The sequence below is a fragment of the Tinamus guttatus genome, unplaced genomic scaffold (genome assembly GCF_059628265.1).
Source record: "Tinamus guttatus ecotype Peru unplaced genomic scaffold, ASM5962826v1 Tinamus_guttatus_pri_ptg001568l, whole genome shotgun sequence".
Lineage (NCBI taxonomy): Eukaryota > Metazoa > Chordata > Aves > Tinamiformes > Tinamidae > Tinamus > Tinamus guttatus.
This window is the reverse complement of record NW_028290102.1, coordinates 30,789-48,522: the sequence shown is the minus strand read 5'-3', so window position 1 is coordinate 48,522 and position 17,734 is coordinate 30,789. Positions and strand designations below refer to the sequence as shown.

Below are 17,734 nucleotides of genomic sequence, written 5' to 3'. Positions count from 1 at the left end.
TTGCACGAGAGTCCTCGGTGCATGCATTGCACAAGCGGTCTCACGTGCGTTGCACAAGGGGCCTCGCATGCATTACACAAGGGCCCTTGTGTGTCCGCGTTGCACGAGGCTCCTGTCGTGCATTGCACGAGGGTCCTTCGTGCCCGTGTTGCACGAGGGCCCTCACGTGCATTGCATGAGGGACCTTGCATGCATTGCACAAGGGTCCCTAGTGCACACTTTGCACGAGGGTCCTCGCGTGCATTGCACGAGGGAGTTCGCGTGCGTTGCACGAGGGTTCTTAGTGCATGTGTTGCACAAAGGTCCTTAGTGCACGCCTTGCATGAGAACCCTTGTGTGCCCGTGTTGCACGAGGCTCCTGTCGTGCATTGCACAAGGGTCCTTAGTGCACGCTTTGCACAAGGGGCCTCACGTGCATTGCACGAGGGACCTTGCACGCGTTGCACGAGGCTCCTGTCGTGCGTTGCACGCGGGTCCTTAGCACACGCGTTGCACGAGGGACCTCGTGTGCATTGCACAAGGGTCCCTAGTGCCCGCTTTGCACAAGGGGCCTCACGTGCATTGCACGAGGGACCTTGCACGCGTTGCACGAGGCTCCTGTCGTGCGTTGCACGCGGGTCCTTAGCACACGCGTTGCACGAGGGACCTCGTGTGCATTGCACAAGGGTCCCTAGTGCCCGCTTTGCACAAGGGGCCTCACGTGCATTGCACGAGGGACCTTGCACGCGTTGCACGAGGCTCCCGTCGTGCCTTGCACGCGGGTCCTTAGCACACGCGTTGCACGAGGCTCCTGTCGTGCGTTGCACGCGGGTCCCCTCGTGCCTCACCGGGGGGGCCATGCACGCGTTGCACACGCGTTCCCAGCATGCATTGCGCCGGGCTCTTTGCACGAGGGCTCTTTGCACTAGCCCCCCCCCCCCCAACATGCAGCCCGCCCCCCCCCGCCCCCCCCCCCCGTCCCGGTGTCCCCCCCGTGTCCCCCGGGCCGCGGCGCACGTTAAAGGGACCCGCTCCGGCCCGGGGCCCCCTTAACCCTCTGAGTTGCGCTGGGTTTTGGGCTCAGTTCGGCCGGTTTTGGTTCATTTGATGGGCGGGGGGGTCGGGCCTCGTTAGGGGGCGGGGGGGGGGGGCCTCGTTAGTTCATTAGCGGCTGTTTAACGACGCGGGTTTAGTGCCCGGCCCGGCGCGGGGCGGCTGCACGCGCTCCTGGGGCACACGTGCGTGCAAACACGCTCTTTGTGCACACGCGCGTGCAAACACGCTCCTGGTGCACACGCGCGTGCAAACACACTCATCGTGCACACATGTTCCTCATGCACACACGCGTGCAAACGCGCTCTTTGTGCACACGCGCTCCTGGTGCACACGCACGTGCAAACACGCTCCTTGTGCACACATGTTCCACGTGCACACGCACCCTCATGCACACACGCTCCTCGTACACACACACTCCTTGTGCACACATGTTCGTCATGCACACACTCCTGGTGCACACGCGCGTGCAAACACGCTCCTGGTGCATATGTGCGTGCAAACATGCTCTTTGTGCACACGCACCCTTATGCACACACGCTCCTGGTGCACATGCGTGTGCAAACACACTCCTGGTGCACACATACACGTGTGTGCAAACACAGTCCTCGTGCACACATGCTCCTCGTGCACACGCGTGTGCAAACACGCTCCTGGTGCACACATACACGCGTGTGCAAACACAGTCCTCGTGCACACATGCTCCTCGTGCACACGCGTGTGCAAACATGCTCCTGGTGCACACGCACCCTCATGCACACGTGCTCCTCGTGCACACACGTGACCCTCGTACACACACGTGACCTTGTGCACACGTGACTCTTGGGCACACACGTGATCCTTATGCACACACATGACCTCTTGCACACACGTGACCTCGTGCACACATGACCTCATGCACACGTGACCTCTTGCACACATGTGACCTCATGCACACATGACCTCACGCACACACATGACCTCGTGCACATGTGACCTCTTGCACACACGTGACCTCGTGCACACGTGACCTCATGCACACACGCTCCTCGTGCACACATGACCCCCATGCACACATGACCTCTTGCACACACGTGACCTCGTGCACACATGACCTCATGCACACATGACCTCTTGCACACACGTGACCTCGTGCACACGACCTCTTGCACACACGTGACCTCATGCACACGTGACCTCGTGCACACGTGACCTCATGCACACACGTGACCTCGTGCACACACACGCTCCTCGTGCACACATGACCCCCATGCACACATGACCTCTTGCACACACATGACCTCGTGCACACGTGACCTCGTGCACACACGTGACCTCGTGCACACATGACCTCATGCACACATGACCTCTTGCACACACATGACCTCGTGCACACGTGACCTCGTGCACACACGTGACCTTGTGCACACGTGACCTCTTGCACACACGTGACCTCGTGCACACACGTGACCTCGTGCACACATGACCTCATGCACACGACCTCTTGCACACACGTGACCTCTTGCACACACGTGACCTCGTGCACACACGTGACCTCGTGCACACATGACCTCGTGCACACATGACCTCGTGCACACGTGACCTCTTGCACACACGTGACCTCTTGCACACACGTGACCTCTTGCACACGCTCCCTCGCGGGCGCCGGTGCCCCGGCCGGGGGGGGGGGGGGGGGGGGGGGGGGGTCGTTATTGACGGTTATTAGCAGCGTTTATGCAAATTTAAGGGGGGGGCGGCACTCAAAGGGTTAAGGGGGGGCCGGGGGTCCCCTTAGCGCGGGGGGGGCAGTTAGCGGGTTTAGACGCGGGTTAGACGGGGGGAGGGGGGAGGACCCGGACGCCGGGGCCCCCCGGGCAGCTGCTTCCCCTGGAGGATCCCGGGTTCCTCAATGGGATCCCAGTTATCCCAGGGGGATCCCAGGTTCCCCAACGGGATCCCGGGTTCCTCAATGGAATCTCAGGTTCCCCAGGAGGATCCCAGGTTCTCCAGGAGGATCCCAGGTTCCTCAATGGGATCCCAGGTTCCTCAATGGGATCCCAGATTCCCCAGGAGGATCCCAGGTTCCCCAGGGGGGATCCCAGTCACCCCAGTGGGATCCCAGGTTCCCCAATGGGATCCCAGATTCCCCAGTGGGATCCCAGGTTCCCCAACGGGATCCTGGGTTCCTCAATGGGATCTCAGGTTCCCCAGGAGGATCCCAGGTTCTCCAGGGGGATCCCAGGTTCCTCAATGGGATCCCAGATTCCCCAGGGGAGATCCCAGTCACCCCAATGGGATCCCAGTCACCCCAGGGGGCTCCCAGCTCCTTCCAGGAGGATCCCAGTTTCCCTGCTGGGATCCCAGTTTCCCCAAGGGGGATCCCGGTTCTCCCAGGGTGGGATCTTCCAAGGGGATCCCTGAGGGGGATCCCAAGGGATCGGGGGGATCCCCAAGAGGGGGCCGGTCCCGGTCCCTGGGGGAGCTGGGAGGCTCCCGGGAAGGGGGGGACCCTGGGGTGTCCCAAGGGGGATCCTCATCCCTGGGGGATCCCTGGGGGGGAATCCTGGTCCCAAGGGGATCCTGGGGGGATCCCTGGGGAATCCTGGTCCCTGGGGGATCCCCGGGGGATCCTGGGGTGCCCCAGGGGGATCCCAGTCCCCGCAGGATCCTGGGGGAATCCCGGTCCCTGGGGTGTCCCGCTGGGATCCCGGGGTGTCCCTGGGGGATCCCAATCCCTGCGGGATCCCAGCGGGACCCTCGGGTGTCCCAAGGGGGATTCTCATCCCTGCGGGATCCCTGGGGGGGAATCCTGGTCCCAAGGGGATCCTGGGGGGATCCCAGGGGGATCCTCATTCTGGGGGGATCCTGGAGGGATCCTGAGGTGCCCCAGGAGGATCCCAGTCCCTGCAGGATCCCAGGGGGATCCTCATCCTGGGGGATCCTGGCAGGACCCTGGGGTGTCCCAAGGGGGATCCTCATCCTGGGGGATCCCAGGATGTCCCAGGGGGATCCTCATCCCGGGGGGATCCCGGCAGGACCCTGGGGTGTCCCAGGGGGATCCTCATCCCGGGGGGATCCCAGTGGGATCTTGGGGTGTCCCAGGGGGATCCTGGGTTATCCCAGGGGGATCCTCATCCTGGGGCATCCCAGGATGTCCCAGGGGGATCCTCATCCCGGGGGGATCCCAGTCCCTGGGGTGTCCCAGGGGAATCCTCATCCTGGGGTGTCCCAGGGGGATCCTGAGGTATCCCAGGGGGATCCCGGTGGGACCCCGGGGGCTCCCGGGGGGCTGTGGCGCCGGGGGGCTCCGGGGGCTCCGGGGGATCCGGGGGATCCGGGGGATCCCGGTTACCTTTGTCGAGCAGCCACTCATCGACCACCCGGCCCAGCCGGTAGGGGATGCGCTGGCGGGCGAGCGCCAACCGCTCGCTGTCCCCGCTGCCTTGGGGGAGACAGCGCGTCACCGCGGGGACACGGGGGGGACGGGGACATGGGGACACTGCGGGGACACGGGGACACCGCGGGGCATGGGGGGGACGGGGGGACATGGGGACACCACAGGGACGGGGGGGACGGGGACATGGGGGGACATGGGGACACCGCAGGGACATGGGGGGGCGGGGACATGGGGGACATGGGGGGACATGGGGACACCACGGGGACATGGGGACACATGGAGACACGGGGGGGGGACATGGGGGACACCGCAGGGGACATGGGGACACATGGGGACATGGGGACACCACAGGGACATGGGGACACCGCAGGGGACATGGGGACACCATGGGGGACATGGGGGACATGGGGGGACATGGGGACACCGCAGGGGACATGGGGGACATGGGGACACGGGGACATGGAGAGACATGGGGACACCATGGGGGGACAGCGGGACGGGGGACATGGGGACATGGAGGGACATGGGGACACGGAGGGACACCACGGGGGACATGGGGACATGGGGACACTGCAGGGGGACATGGGGACACGGGGACAATGCGGGGACACCACAGGGGGACAGGGAGACACAGGGGACACAGGCGACATGGGGAGACATGGGGACATGGTGGGACGGGGACACCGCAGGGACACGGGGGACACGGGGACACCATGGGGACATGGGGACACTGCGGGGACATGGGAGACACGGGGACATGGGGGGACATGGGGACACGGAGGGACATGGGGACACTGCGGGGGGGACAGCGGGACAGGGGACACTGCAAGGGGATGGGGACACCACGGGGATGGGGGGGAACAGGGACACCACAGGGATACAGGGGACACAGGACATGGGGGACACAGGGGACACAGGGACACTGCAGGGACACAGGGGGACACTGTGGGGACACGGGGGACACAGGTGACATGGGGAGACATGGGGACACGGAGGGACATGGGGACACTGCGAGGGGACGGGGGGGACAGGGACACCATGGGGACACAGGGACACTGCGGGGACATGGGGTACATGGGGAGACAGGGGGGACACAGGCCACATGGGGAGACACGGGGACACGGAGGGACACGGGGACACTGGGGGGACACAGGGACAGGGACAATGCAGGGACATGGAACATGGGGGACATGTGGACACCATGGAGACACAGGGCGACATGGGGAAGGGACACAGAACATGGAGAGACATGGAGGGACACAGGGGGACGGGGACACTGCGGGGACACGGGGTGACACAGGGGGACACACGAACATGGAGGGACACGGGGACATGGAGGGACACAGGGACAGGGGACATGGAGGGACACGGAGACACGGCAGGGACATGGGAGGACATGAGGGGACACAGGGGGACAGCGGACACCACGGGGACAGAGGACACACATCACTGCAGGGACACGGGGACATTGAGGGGGGACACAGGACACCACGGGGACATGAGGGGACACGGGACATGGGAAATGCATCACCGTGGGGACACGGGACATGCAGGGACACAGGACAGGGGACACAGGACAGGGGACACAGGGCACCGCGGGGACATGGGACATCGCAGGGATACATGGGGACACCATGGGGACACGGGACACGCGGGGACATGGGACACGGCACCACGGGGACACGGCAGGGACTCACGTCACCCCCCGCAGGGAAACGGGACACGGGACATATCGGGGACACGGGATAAAGGACATGGTGGGGACATGTCGGGGACACGCGTCACACGAGGACACGGGACATGGCAGGGACACGCGTCACCGCCACACGGGGACATGGGACACGCGTCACCGCAGCGCAGGGACACGGGACACGGCAGGGACATGGGACACGTGCCACCACTGCACAAGGACACGGGACATGGCAGACGGTGGGGACATGGGACACGTGTCGTGGGGACAGGGACGTGACCACAGCGGGACCATGGCATGTCCATGGTGTCACCACAGTGTCACCAGGGGGAGACACGGCGTGACCATGGCGTGACCAACCTGTGTCCATGGCGTGTTGGCACCGTGTCCCTGCCATGTCCCTGCTGTGTCCCCACCGTGTCCCCGCCACGTCCCCACCATGTCCTTAGCATGTCCTTGGCATGTTGGTGGCATGTCCCTGCCATGTCCCTGCCGTGTCCCTGCTGTGTCCCCACTGTGTCCCCGCCACGTCCCCACCGTGTCCTTGGCGTGTCCTTGGCGTGTTGGCCTGTGTCCCTGCCATGTCCCTGCCGTGTCCCTGCTGTGTCCCCACCGTGTCCCCGCCGTGTCCCCACCATGTCCTTAGCATGTCCTTGGCGTGTTGGCCTGTGTCCCTGCCATGTCCCTGCCGTGTCCCTGCCATGTCCCTGCCGTGTCCCTGCCGTGTCCCTGCCATGTCCCCGCCGTGTCCCTGCCGTGTCCCCGCCGTGTCCCCGCCGTGTCCTTGGCGTGTCCTTGGCGTGTTGTGTCATGTCCCCATCGTGTCCCCGCCGTGTCCCTGCCGTGTCCCCGCCGTGTCCCCACCGTGTCCTTGGCGTGTTGTGTCCCCGCCGTGGGGCTCGGGGGGTTTATGGGGCCTTTATGGGGCCTTTATGGGGGCGTTAGGGGCTCCCGGACGCCTGGGTCCCCGGCGGGGGAGGAGGGGTCCTCGTTAGGGCCGCGGCCGCTAATTAGAGCAGGGATGGGGCTGGAGGGGCCCTATGGAGGCTATAGGGGCTAGGGGACACCTATAGGGGACACCTATAGGGAGGATGGAGGGTTCCTATGGAAGGCCCTATATGGGGATCTATAGGGCACCTCTGGGAGGGCTGCTGGAGCCATGGGGGCTATGGGGGGGCTGGATCAGCTATAGGGCACCTATAAGGTGCTATAGGCTGTAGAAAGCTATAGGTTGCCTATGGGGGGGGAGGTCGAGGGGGCCTATGGGGCACTAGGGGAACCCTAGGGAGATATAGGGTGCCCTATGGAGCTATAGGGTGCTATGGGGGGGGGGCAGGTCTAGGGTGCCTGCAGGGTGCTAGAGGAGCTATAGGGTGCTCTGAGAGGTGCCCCGGGGAGCTATAGGGACCTATAGGGTGACCTAGGGAGCTCCGGGGAGCTATAGGGACCTATAGGGTGCTCAAGGAAGCTCTAGGGTGCCCCAGGAACCTATGGGGACCTCCAGGGAGCTATAGGGATCTCCTGAGAGCTATAGGGATCTATAGGATGCTCTAAGAAACTATAGGGTGCTCTAGGGTCCCCCAGGAGGCTATAGGGATCTCTAGAAAGCCCCAGGAGGCTTTAGAGAGCTCCAGGACTCCCCAAGAGGCTACAGGGATCTATAGGGATCTATAGGGAACTCTAGAGCATCCTGGGAAGCTATAGGAATCTATAGGTATCCATAGGAAGCTATAGGGTGCCCCAGGAGGCTATAGGGATCTATAGGGAGCTATAGACAGGTATAGGGAGCTCTAGGGATGTATAGGGCACCCTGAAAGGCTCTAGGGAGCTCTAGGGATGTATAGAGCGCTATAGGGATCTATAGAGAGCTCCTAGAGGGCTCCAGGGTGCCCTGGGAGGTTATAGGGACCTGTAGGGAGCCATAGGGATATAAAGGAGCTGTAGGGAGCTCTAGGGATCTATAGGCAGGTCTGGGGATCTATAGGGAGCTATAGGGATGTATAGGGTGCTCTAGGGATCTACAGGGTGCTCTAGGTGTGCACGGAGCGCTATAGGGTGCTCCTGTGATGCACGGGGTGCTCTATGGATCTATGGGGTGCTCTATGGATCTATAGGGCGCTCTGGGGATCTATAGGGAGCTCTAGGGATGCACGGGGCGCTCTAGGGCTCTATAAGTGCCTATAGGGGTCCATAGATGCCTACCTGGTGGGTAGCGCTTGTGCAGTGGCCCCCCGTCAAGCTGCAAGGATGTATAGGGCGCTCCAGGGATCTATAGGGCACTCCAGGGATCTATAGGGCGCTCTAGGGATGCTCAGGGCACTCTAGGGATCTGTAGGGCACTCTAGGGATCTATAGGGAGCCCTGTGGATCTCTAGGGCACTCCAGGGATCTATAGGGAGCTCTAGGGATCTATAGGGCGCTCTAGGGAACTATAGGGAGCTCGGTCAATCTATAGGGCACTGCAGGGATCTATAGGGAGCTCTAAGGATCTATAGGGTACTCCAGGGATCTATAGGGAGCCCTGTGGATCTCTAGGGTGCTGCAGGGATCTCTAGGGCACTCCAGGGATCTATAGGGAGCTCTGTGGATCTATAGACTGCTCTAGGGATGCTCAGAGCACTCCAGGGATCTATAGGGAACTCTAGGGATCTATAGGGAGCTCTAGGGATGCGCAGGGTGCTCTAGGGAGCTCTAGGGATCTATAGGGAGCCCTGTGGATCTACAGGGCGCTGCAGGGATCTATAGGGAGCTCTATGGATCTCTAGGATGCTGCAGGGATCTATAGGGAGCTCTGTGGGTCTATAGGGAGCTCTAGGGATGCTCAAGGAGCTCTAGGGATCTATAGGGCGCTCTAGGGATCTATAGGGCACTCTAGGGATCTATAGGGAGCTCTAGGGATGCTCAGGGAGCTCTGGGGATCTCTAAGGCGCTCTAGGGATCTCTAGGGTGCTCTAGGGATCTATAGGGCGTTCTAGAGATGCTCAGGGTGCTCTAGGGATCTATAGGGAGCTCTATGGATCTATAGGGTGCTGCAGGGATCTATAGGGAGCCCTGTGGATCTCTAGGGCACTCCAGGGATCTATAGGGAGCTCTGTGGATCTATAGACTGCTCTAGGGATGCTCAGAGCACTCCAGGGATCTATAGAGAACTCTAGGGATCTATAGGGAGCTCTAGGGATGCTCAGAGCACTCCAGGGATCTATAGGGAGCCCTGTGGATCTCTAGGGAGCTCTAGGGACGTGCAGGGTGCTCTAGGGAGCTCTGTGGATCTATAGGGTGCTCCAGGGATCTCTAGGGCGCTGCAGGGATCTATAGGGAGCTCTATGGATCTCTAGGATGCTGCAGGGATCTATAGGGAGCTCTGTGGATCTATAGGGAGCTCTAGGGATGCTCAAGGAGCTCTAGGGATCTATAGGGCGCTCTAGGGAGCTCTAGGGATCTATAGGGCACTCTAGGGATCTATAGGGAGCTCTAGGGATCTATAGGGAGCTCTAGGGATGCTCAGGGAGCTCTGGGGATCTCTAAGGCACTCTAGGGATCTCTAGAGTGCTCTAGGGATCTCTAGAGTGCTCTAGGGATCTATAGGGCATTCTAGCGATGCTCAGGGTGCTCTAGAGATCTATAGGGAGCTCTATGGATCTATAGGGTGCTGCAGGGATCTGTAGGGAGCCCTGTGGATCTCTAGGGCACTGCAGGGATCTATAGGGAGCTCTAGGGATGCTCAGAGCACTCCAGGGATCTATAGGGAGCCCTGTGGATCTCTAGGGAGCTCTAGGGACGTGCAGGGTGCTCTAGGGAGCTCTGTGGATCTATAGGGTGCTCCAGGGATCTCTAGGGCACTGCAGGGATCTATAGGGCGCTCCAGGGATCTATAGGGAGCCCCGTGGATCTCCAGGGCGCTGCAGGGATCCATAGGGCACTGCAAGGATCTTTAGGGTGCTGCAGGGATCTCTAGGGCAGTCTAGGGATCTATAGGGCACTCTAGGGATCTATAGGGAGCCCTGTGGATCTCCAGGGCGCTGCAGGGATCCATAGGGCAGTCTAGGGATCTATAGGGCACTCTAGGGATCTATAGGGAGCCCTGTGGATCTCTAGGGAGCTCTAGGGATGTGCAGGGATCTCTAGGGCGCTGCAGGGATCTCTAGGGAGCCCTGTGGATCCATAGGGCGCTCCGGGGATCCGTAGGGCGCTCCAGGGATCTATGGGGAGCCCTGTGGATCCATAGGGGATGCCGAGGGCGCTCCGGTGCCGCAGGGACCTACCTGGCGGGTAGCGCTCGTGCAGCGGCCCCCCGTCCAGCTGCAGCGTCGCGTTGCCGCCGCTGCGCGTGAAGCGGACAACGTGGAAGCGGCCGTCGCTCACGGGCGCCCCCCGCTCCTCCAGCGCGATGTCCTCGGTGCCCACGTTGAACAGGACGCCCAGGGCGCCCTGCGCCTGGGGACAGGGGACACGGGGATGTCACCATGGGGACACGGGGACATGGGGACGTCATCATGGGGACATGGGGACACGGGGACACGGGGTGTCACCATGGGGATATGGGGACATGGGGACGTCATTATGGGGACACGGGGACATGGGGACGTCACCATGGGGATATGGGGACACGGGGACACGGGCGCCCCCCGCTCCTCCAGCGCGATGTCCTCGGTGCCCACGTTGAACAGGACGCCCAGGGCGCCCTGCGCCTGGGGACAGGGGACACGGGGACACGAGAATGTCACCATGGGGACACGGGGACACGGGGATGTCACCATGGGGACACGGGGACATGGGGACGTCATTATGGGGACACAGGGACACGGAGACGTGGGGATGTCACCATGGGGACACAGGAATGTCACCATGGGGACATGGGGACACGGGCGCCCCCCGCTCCTCCAGCGCGATGTCCTCGGTGCCCACGTTGAACAGGACGCCCAGGGCGCCCTGCGCCTGGGGACACGGGGATGTCACCACGGGGACATGGGGTGTCACCATGGGGACATGGGGACACGGGGACGTCACCGCAGGGACACAGGACAGCGGGACACGGGGACACAGGGATGGGACCACGGGGACACAGGGATGGGACCGCGGGGACATGGGGCGTCACCGCAGAGACGCGGGGACACGGGGATGTCACCGCGGGGACATGGGACAGTGGGACCGCAGGGATGTGAGGACATGGGGATGTCACTGCAGGGACACGGGCACGTCACCGCGGGGATGCGGGACAGTAGGGACGCGGGGACACAGGGATGTCACCATGGTGATGCAGGGATGCGGGACCGCTGGGGACATGGGGACATCACCACGAGGATGTGGGGACACGGAGATGTCACTGCGGGACCACGGGGACGCGGGACCGCGGGGACACGGGGACGCGGGGACGTCACCGCAGGGACGCGGGGACAGCGGGACCATGGGGACAGGGGGGACAGTGGGATCCCGGGGACAGTGGGGACAGGGGGACAGTGTCACCCTGGGGACACCGGGACCGTGGAGACACCGCAACAGGGACCAACCGCGCGACGGGGAGGGACCCACTGGGGTCACCCCGGGGACTGCAGGTGACAGGGACCTCCCGGACACCTGGGCCCCCCGAGGGCCACCCGGACACCCGGGGTCACTCGGACACCTGGGCCCCCCCCCCCGGACGCCTGGGCCCTCCCGCTCGCCAGAATCGCCTGGATGGCACCAAAATAGTGTTGTCCCCCCCCCACACACGACTAATGACGTCATCAAGGCCACGGAGGGGCCCAGGCGTCCGGGGGTGGCTGAGCTGGAGCGGGGGGGTGGGAGCGGCTGATTCACCAGCCCAGCCGTGCTGGGGGCCCAGGCGTCCGGGTGCCCCCCTCCCCCACCAAGGGTGCCCACATCCCCCCTCCCACAGGGGGCCCAGGCGTCCGGGTGCCCCCCTCCCCCTGCACCCACAGGGGATCCAGGTACCACCCCCCCCATCCTGCCCAGGGGGCCCAGGCGTCCGGGGACCCGAAGGTGTCCAGACCCTCCCCAGCACCCAAAGAACCTGGGGGTCCGGTGCCAACTCCCGCCACCCCCTTGGGGGCCCAGGCGTCCGGGCACCTCCCCCATTGCGGGGGCCCAGGCGTCCGGGTACCCCCCCTCCTTCACAGGGGCCCAGGCGTCCGGGCACCCCCCCCCCTCCCACCCACAGCAGGGGCCCAGGCGTCCGGCACTCACGATGTGCAGCTGCAGGAAGTCGCCCAGGCCGGACGCGCTCTCCACGCGCACCAGGACGGCGTCGCGCTGCTGCGTGCTGAAGCCGAGCGCCAGCCGGTCGGCCCGGGTGCTCGGCCGGTCGTTGGGGGGCCACGTGTAGGTGATGAGGGCCCCCCCCTTGCCGAAGATGTAGGTGGTGCCCGCTGCGGGGGGGGGGGGGTGCGTTAAGGAGGGGGGGCCCAGGCGTCCGGGACGTGCTGGAACCCCCCCCCTCTGCATCCTGATGTGCCCTGGAGGGGCCCAGGCGTCCGGGACGCGTTGGAACCCCCTCCTTTGCATCCTGATGTGCCCTGGAGGGGCCCAGGCGTCCGGGAGGTGCCAGTGCCCCCCACCCACCCCCAGGGCTTGTTATGTGCTGGAGGGGCCCAGGCGTCCGGGTGGAGGGGCCCAGGTGTCTGGGATGTGCCAGAAACGGCCCCCCCGCCCCCCAGGTGTTAATATGCACCAGAGGGGCCCAGGCGTCCGGGACGGACGGGACCCCCTCCCCATTCCATGGAGCAATCGTGGGGCCCATGGGACCCTCCTGGCACCCAGGAAGGGCCCAGGCGTCCGAGGGGGGGGACCTGGGCAGCCAGGAGAGGGGCCCAGGCGTCCGGGCGCAGCCCCTACCCCGCACTGCAATGTAGGTCAGTGCCCCCCCCCCCCCGGCACGAGGGCCGGGCCGGGCGCCCACGTGCGACGGCCCCGGGCACACGCGCGTGCAACACGCAGCCCCCCGGGCATGCACACGCTTGCACGCACACGCGCTTGCACACACGCGCTTGCACACACACATGCACGCTTTTGCAAACATACTTGCGCACACACACATGCTTGCACACGCACGCACTTGCCCATGCACATGGTTGCATATGCACACACACACACGTGTTTGCACACACACATGCTTGCCCATGCATGCAGTTGTGCACACATGCTTGGACACACACACAAGCACACATACGCTTGCATACGCACATGCTTGCACACGTGTGCACTTGCCCATGCACACAGTTGCATATGCACACAGACGTGTTTGCACACACACATGCTTGCCCATGCACGCAGTTGTGCACACACGCTTGCACACACACACACATGCTTGCACACACACGTTTGCACACGCACGTGCTAGCACACGCGGCCTCACGTGCTTGTGCAAGGGGGGCGCATGGAGGGGACACCTGGGGCACACACATGGCCACGTGGGCACCAAATCCACACTGAATGCACCTGAAACGGCCTGAATCCACCCAAAACACCACGAATGCACCCGAAACGCCACGAATGCACCTGAAACGGCCCGAATTCAGCCAAAATGCCCCGAATTCACCCGGAAAGCTCTGCCTCTTGCCCCAAAGCCCCAAATCCACTGGAAATGTCCCCAGATCCCCCTGCCCCAAATGCACGGGTCCAGCTCCAAGTGCTCTGCTCTGTCACAGCATCCCCAAATGCAGCCGGGGGCGACGCACGGGGACCTGGCACGGGGATGGGGACCTTGCACAGGGACCTTGCACAGGGACAAGGACCTTGCACAGGGACCTTGCATGGGGACAGGAACTGTGCACGGGGTTGGGGACCTTGCATGGGGACAGGGACCTTGCACAGGGACCTTGCATGGGGACAGGAACTGTGCACGGGGTTGGGGACCTTGCATGGGGACAGGGACCTTGCACAGGGACCTTGCATGGGGACAGGAACTGTGCATGGGGTTGGGGACCTTGCATGGGGACAGGGACCTTGCACGGGGTTGGGGACCTTGCACGGGGACCTTGCATGGGGACAGGAACCGTGCAGAGGGACAAGGACCTTGCACGGGGATGGGGACCTTGCACAGGGATGGGGACCTTGCACGGGACTTTGCGTGGGGACAGGGACATTGCATGGGGACGAGGACCGTGCACAAGGACAGGGACCGTGCACGGGGACGGGGACCTTGCACGGGGACCTTGCATGGGGACAGGGACATTGCATGGGGACGAGGACTGTGCACAAGGACAGGGACCTTGCACGGGGACTTTGCATGGGGATGTGGGAAGGAGGAAGGAGACGAAGGACAAGGAAGGAGGAGGAGGAGGAGGAGGAAGGCTGCAATCCCTGGACGGGGGCGGCGGGGAGGAGGAGGAGGAGGGGGAGACTGAAGGCCAGGCCTGGACGTCCCTGCAGTGAGGAGGAGGAGGAGGAAGGCAGGGCCCAGCGGTCCCCATGAGGAAGAAGAGGATGAAGGCACCGGATCTGGGGGGCCCGAGGAGGAGGAGGATGAGGGCCACGTCTGGGGAACCTTGCGAGGAGGAGATTGGACCCTCAAAGGCAACAGGGGGGTCCCCATAAGGATGATGATGATGATGATGACAACGATGAAGGCAAGGCCTGGAAGAGTCCCTGGGAGGAGGAGGAGGAAGGCTGGATCGGTTGGCTTCCTATGAGGAAGAGGAGGAGGAAGGCAGGGTCTAGGTGTCCCCATAGGGATGAAGGCTGAGTCTGGGGGGGTTGGCCTCCCCTTGAGGAAGAGGAGGCTGAAGGCCAGGACAGGGGCTCCTGATAGGGATGAAGGCTGCGCTTGGGGGCCTCCCTGTGAGGAAGAGGAGGCCAAAGACCATCGCATGGAGCAGGATGAAGATGAGGAGGCCGAAGGCCACGTCTGGTGCTCCCCATAGGGATGAAAGGCGGGACTAGGGGTTCCCAATGAGGAAGAGGAGGACAAAGGCAGCTCTGGGGCTCCTGATGGGGATGAAGGCCAGGTCTAGGTGTCCCCATAGGATGAAGGCCAGGCCTGGGGGTTCCCTGTGAGGAAGAGGAGGCCGAAGGCTGGGTGTCAGTGTCCCTGTAGGGGCACAGGCTGGGTCTGGGTGTCCCTATAGGGACAAAGGCCAGGTTCAGGGTGCTCCCTATGAGGAAGAGGAGGCCGAAGGCCGGGTCCAGGTGTCCCTGTAGGGACTAAGGCTGGGTCTGGGCATCCCCATGAGGAAGAGGAGGCCAAAGGCCGGGTCCAGGTGTCCCTATAGGGACAAAGGTTCTGTCCAGGGGTCTCCCCATGAGGAAGAGGAGGCCAAAGGCTGGGTCCAGGTGTCCCTATAGGGATGAAGGCCAGGTCCAGGGTGCTCCCCATGAGGAAGAAGAGGCCGAAGGCCAGGTCCCAGTGAACCTGTAGGGGCAAAGCTTGGGTCTGGGTGTCCCCATAGGGATGAAGGCCGTGTCCAGGGGTCTCCCTATGAGGAAGAGGAGGCCGAAGGCCGGGTCTAGGTGTCCCTGTAGGGACTAAGGCTGGGTCTGGGCATCCCCATGAGGAAGAGGAGGCCGAAGGCTGGGTGTCAGTGTCCCTGTAGGGGCACAGGCCGGGTCTGGGTATCCCTGTAGGGATGAAGGCCGTGTCCAGGGGTCTCCCCATGAGGAAGAGGAGGCCGAAGACCGGGTCTAGGTTTCCCCATAGGGACAAGGCCGTGTCCAGGGGTCTCCCCATGAGGAAGAGGAGGCCGAAGGCCGGGTCTAGGTGTCCCTACAGGGACAAAGGCTGGGTCTGGGTATCCCCATGAAGAAGAGGAGGCCGAAGGCTGGGTCTCGGTGTCCCCATAGGGATGAACGTTGGGTCCAGGGGCGTCCCCCTGAGGAGGAGGAGGCCGAAGGCCAGGTGTCAGTGTCCCCATACGGGCACAGGCTGGGTCTGGGTGTCCCTATGAGGAAGAGGAGGCCGAAGGCCGGGTCTAGGTGTCCCTGTAGGGACAAAGGCTGGGTCTGGGTGTCCCCATAGGGATGAACGCTGGGTCCAGGGGTCTCCCCCTGAGGAGGAGGAGGCCGAAGGCTGGGTCTGGGTGTCCCTGTAGGGATGAAGGCCGTGTCCAGGGGTCTCCCCCTGAGGAGGAGGAGGCCGAAGGCTGGGTCTGGGTGACCCCATAGGGATGAACGCTGGGTCCAGGGTGCTCCCCCTGAGGAGGAGGAGGCCGAAGGCTGGGCCTGAGTGTCCGCATAGGGACAAGGCCATATCCAGGGGTCTCCCCATGAGGAAGAGGAGGCCGAAGGCTGGGTCTGGGTGTCCCCATAGGGACAAGGCCATATCCAGGGGTGTCCCCATGAAGAAGAGGAGGCCGAAGGCTGGGTCTGGGTGTCCCCATAGGGATGAACGCTGGGTCCAGGGGTCTCTCCCTGAGGAGGAGGAGGCCGAAGGCTGGGCCTGGGTGTCCCCATAGGGACAAGGGCTGTGTCCAGGGGGCTCCCTATGAGGAAGAGGAGGCTGAAGGCTGGGTCTAGGTTTCCCCATAGGGATGAACGCTGGGTCCAGGGGTCTCCCCATGAGGAGGAGGAGGCTGAAGGTTGGGTCTGGGTGTCCCCATAGGGACAAGGCCATATCCAGGGGTGTCCCCATGAAGAAGAGGAGGCCGAAGGCTGGGTCTAGGTGTCCCCATAGGGATGAACGCTGGGTCCAGGGGTCTCCCCATGAGGAGGAGGAGGCCGAAGGCCGGGTGTAGGTTTCCCCATAGGGATGAACGCTGGGTCCAGGGTGCTCCCCCTGAGGAGGAGGAGGCCGAAGGCCGGGTCTGGGTGTCCCCACAGGGGCACAGGCTGGGTCTGGGTGTCCCCATAGGGATGAACGCTGGGTCCAGGGGTCTCCCCCTGAGGAGGAGGAGGCCGAAGGCCGGGTGTAGGTTTCCCCATAGGGATGAACGCTGGGTCCAGGGGTCTCCCCATGAGGAGGAGGAGGCCGAAGGCTGGGTCTGGGTTTCCCCATAGGGATGAACGCTGGGTCCAGGGGGCTCCCCATGAGGAGGAGGAGGCCGAAGGCGGCTCGGGGGCGGCCGGGGCCAGGCGGACTCACCGTGGGCGCCGCGGGTGAGGAAGGGCGTGCGGTTGATGGCGATGGGCGCCGTGCCGTGGCGGCTGTGGAAGTGGTGCACGTGGTGCGTGGTGGCCAGGCTGGACGAGACGCGCGCCGGGCGCCCCGGGGCCGCCAGCACCCCCAGCGCCAGCAGCGCCAGCCCCAGCGCCCCCGGGCCCCCCATGCGCCCCCCGCTAGCGGCACCCGCCCATGGGCGCCGGCGGGGGGCGCCCCGCAAGGCCGGGAACGGGAACGGGAATGGGAACGGGAATGGGAACGGGAACGGGAATGGGAATGGGAATGGGAATGGGAACGGGAACGGGAACGGGAATGGGAACGGGAATGGGGGAACGGGAATGGGGGAACGGGAATGGGAATGAGAACGGGAATGGGAACGGGAATGGGAACGGGAACGGGAATGGGAACGGGAACGAGAACGGGAACGGGAATGGGAACGGGAATGGGAACGAGAACGGGAATGGGGGAACGGGAATGGGAACGGGAATGGGAACGGGGGAATGGGAATGGGAATGGGAACGGGAACGGGAATGGGGGAACGGGAATGGGAATGGGAATGGGAACGGGAACGGGAATGGGGGAACGGGAATGGGAACGAGAATGGGAA

At 63.8% G+C, this 17,734-nt stretch overlaps 1 protein-coding gene across 1 annotated transcript in view; it reads right to left on the bottom strand.

Moving 5' to 3' along the window:
- LOC148590230 (neurexin-2-like) overlaps window positions 1–17,734 on the bottom strand; it is a gene marked incomplete at its 5' end in the record, with an annotated part of 55,162 nt that overhangs the window by 10,291 nt on the left and 27,137 nt on the right. Inside the window, 3 exons of the mRNA XM_088539289.1 lie at window positions 4,364–4,453; window positions 10,361–10,532; window positions 12,282–12,463. Of these exons, the coding sequence (XP_088395415.1) occupies window positions 4,364–4,453; window positions 10,361–10,532; window positions 12,282–12,463 (444 nt within the window). The remainder of the gene's footprint in view (window positions 1–4,363; window positions 4,454–10,360; window positions 10,533–12,281; window positions 12,464–17,734) is intronic.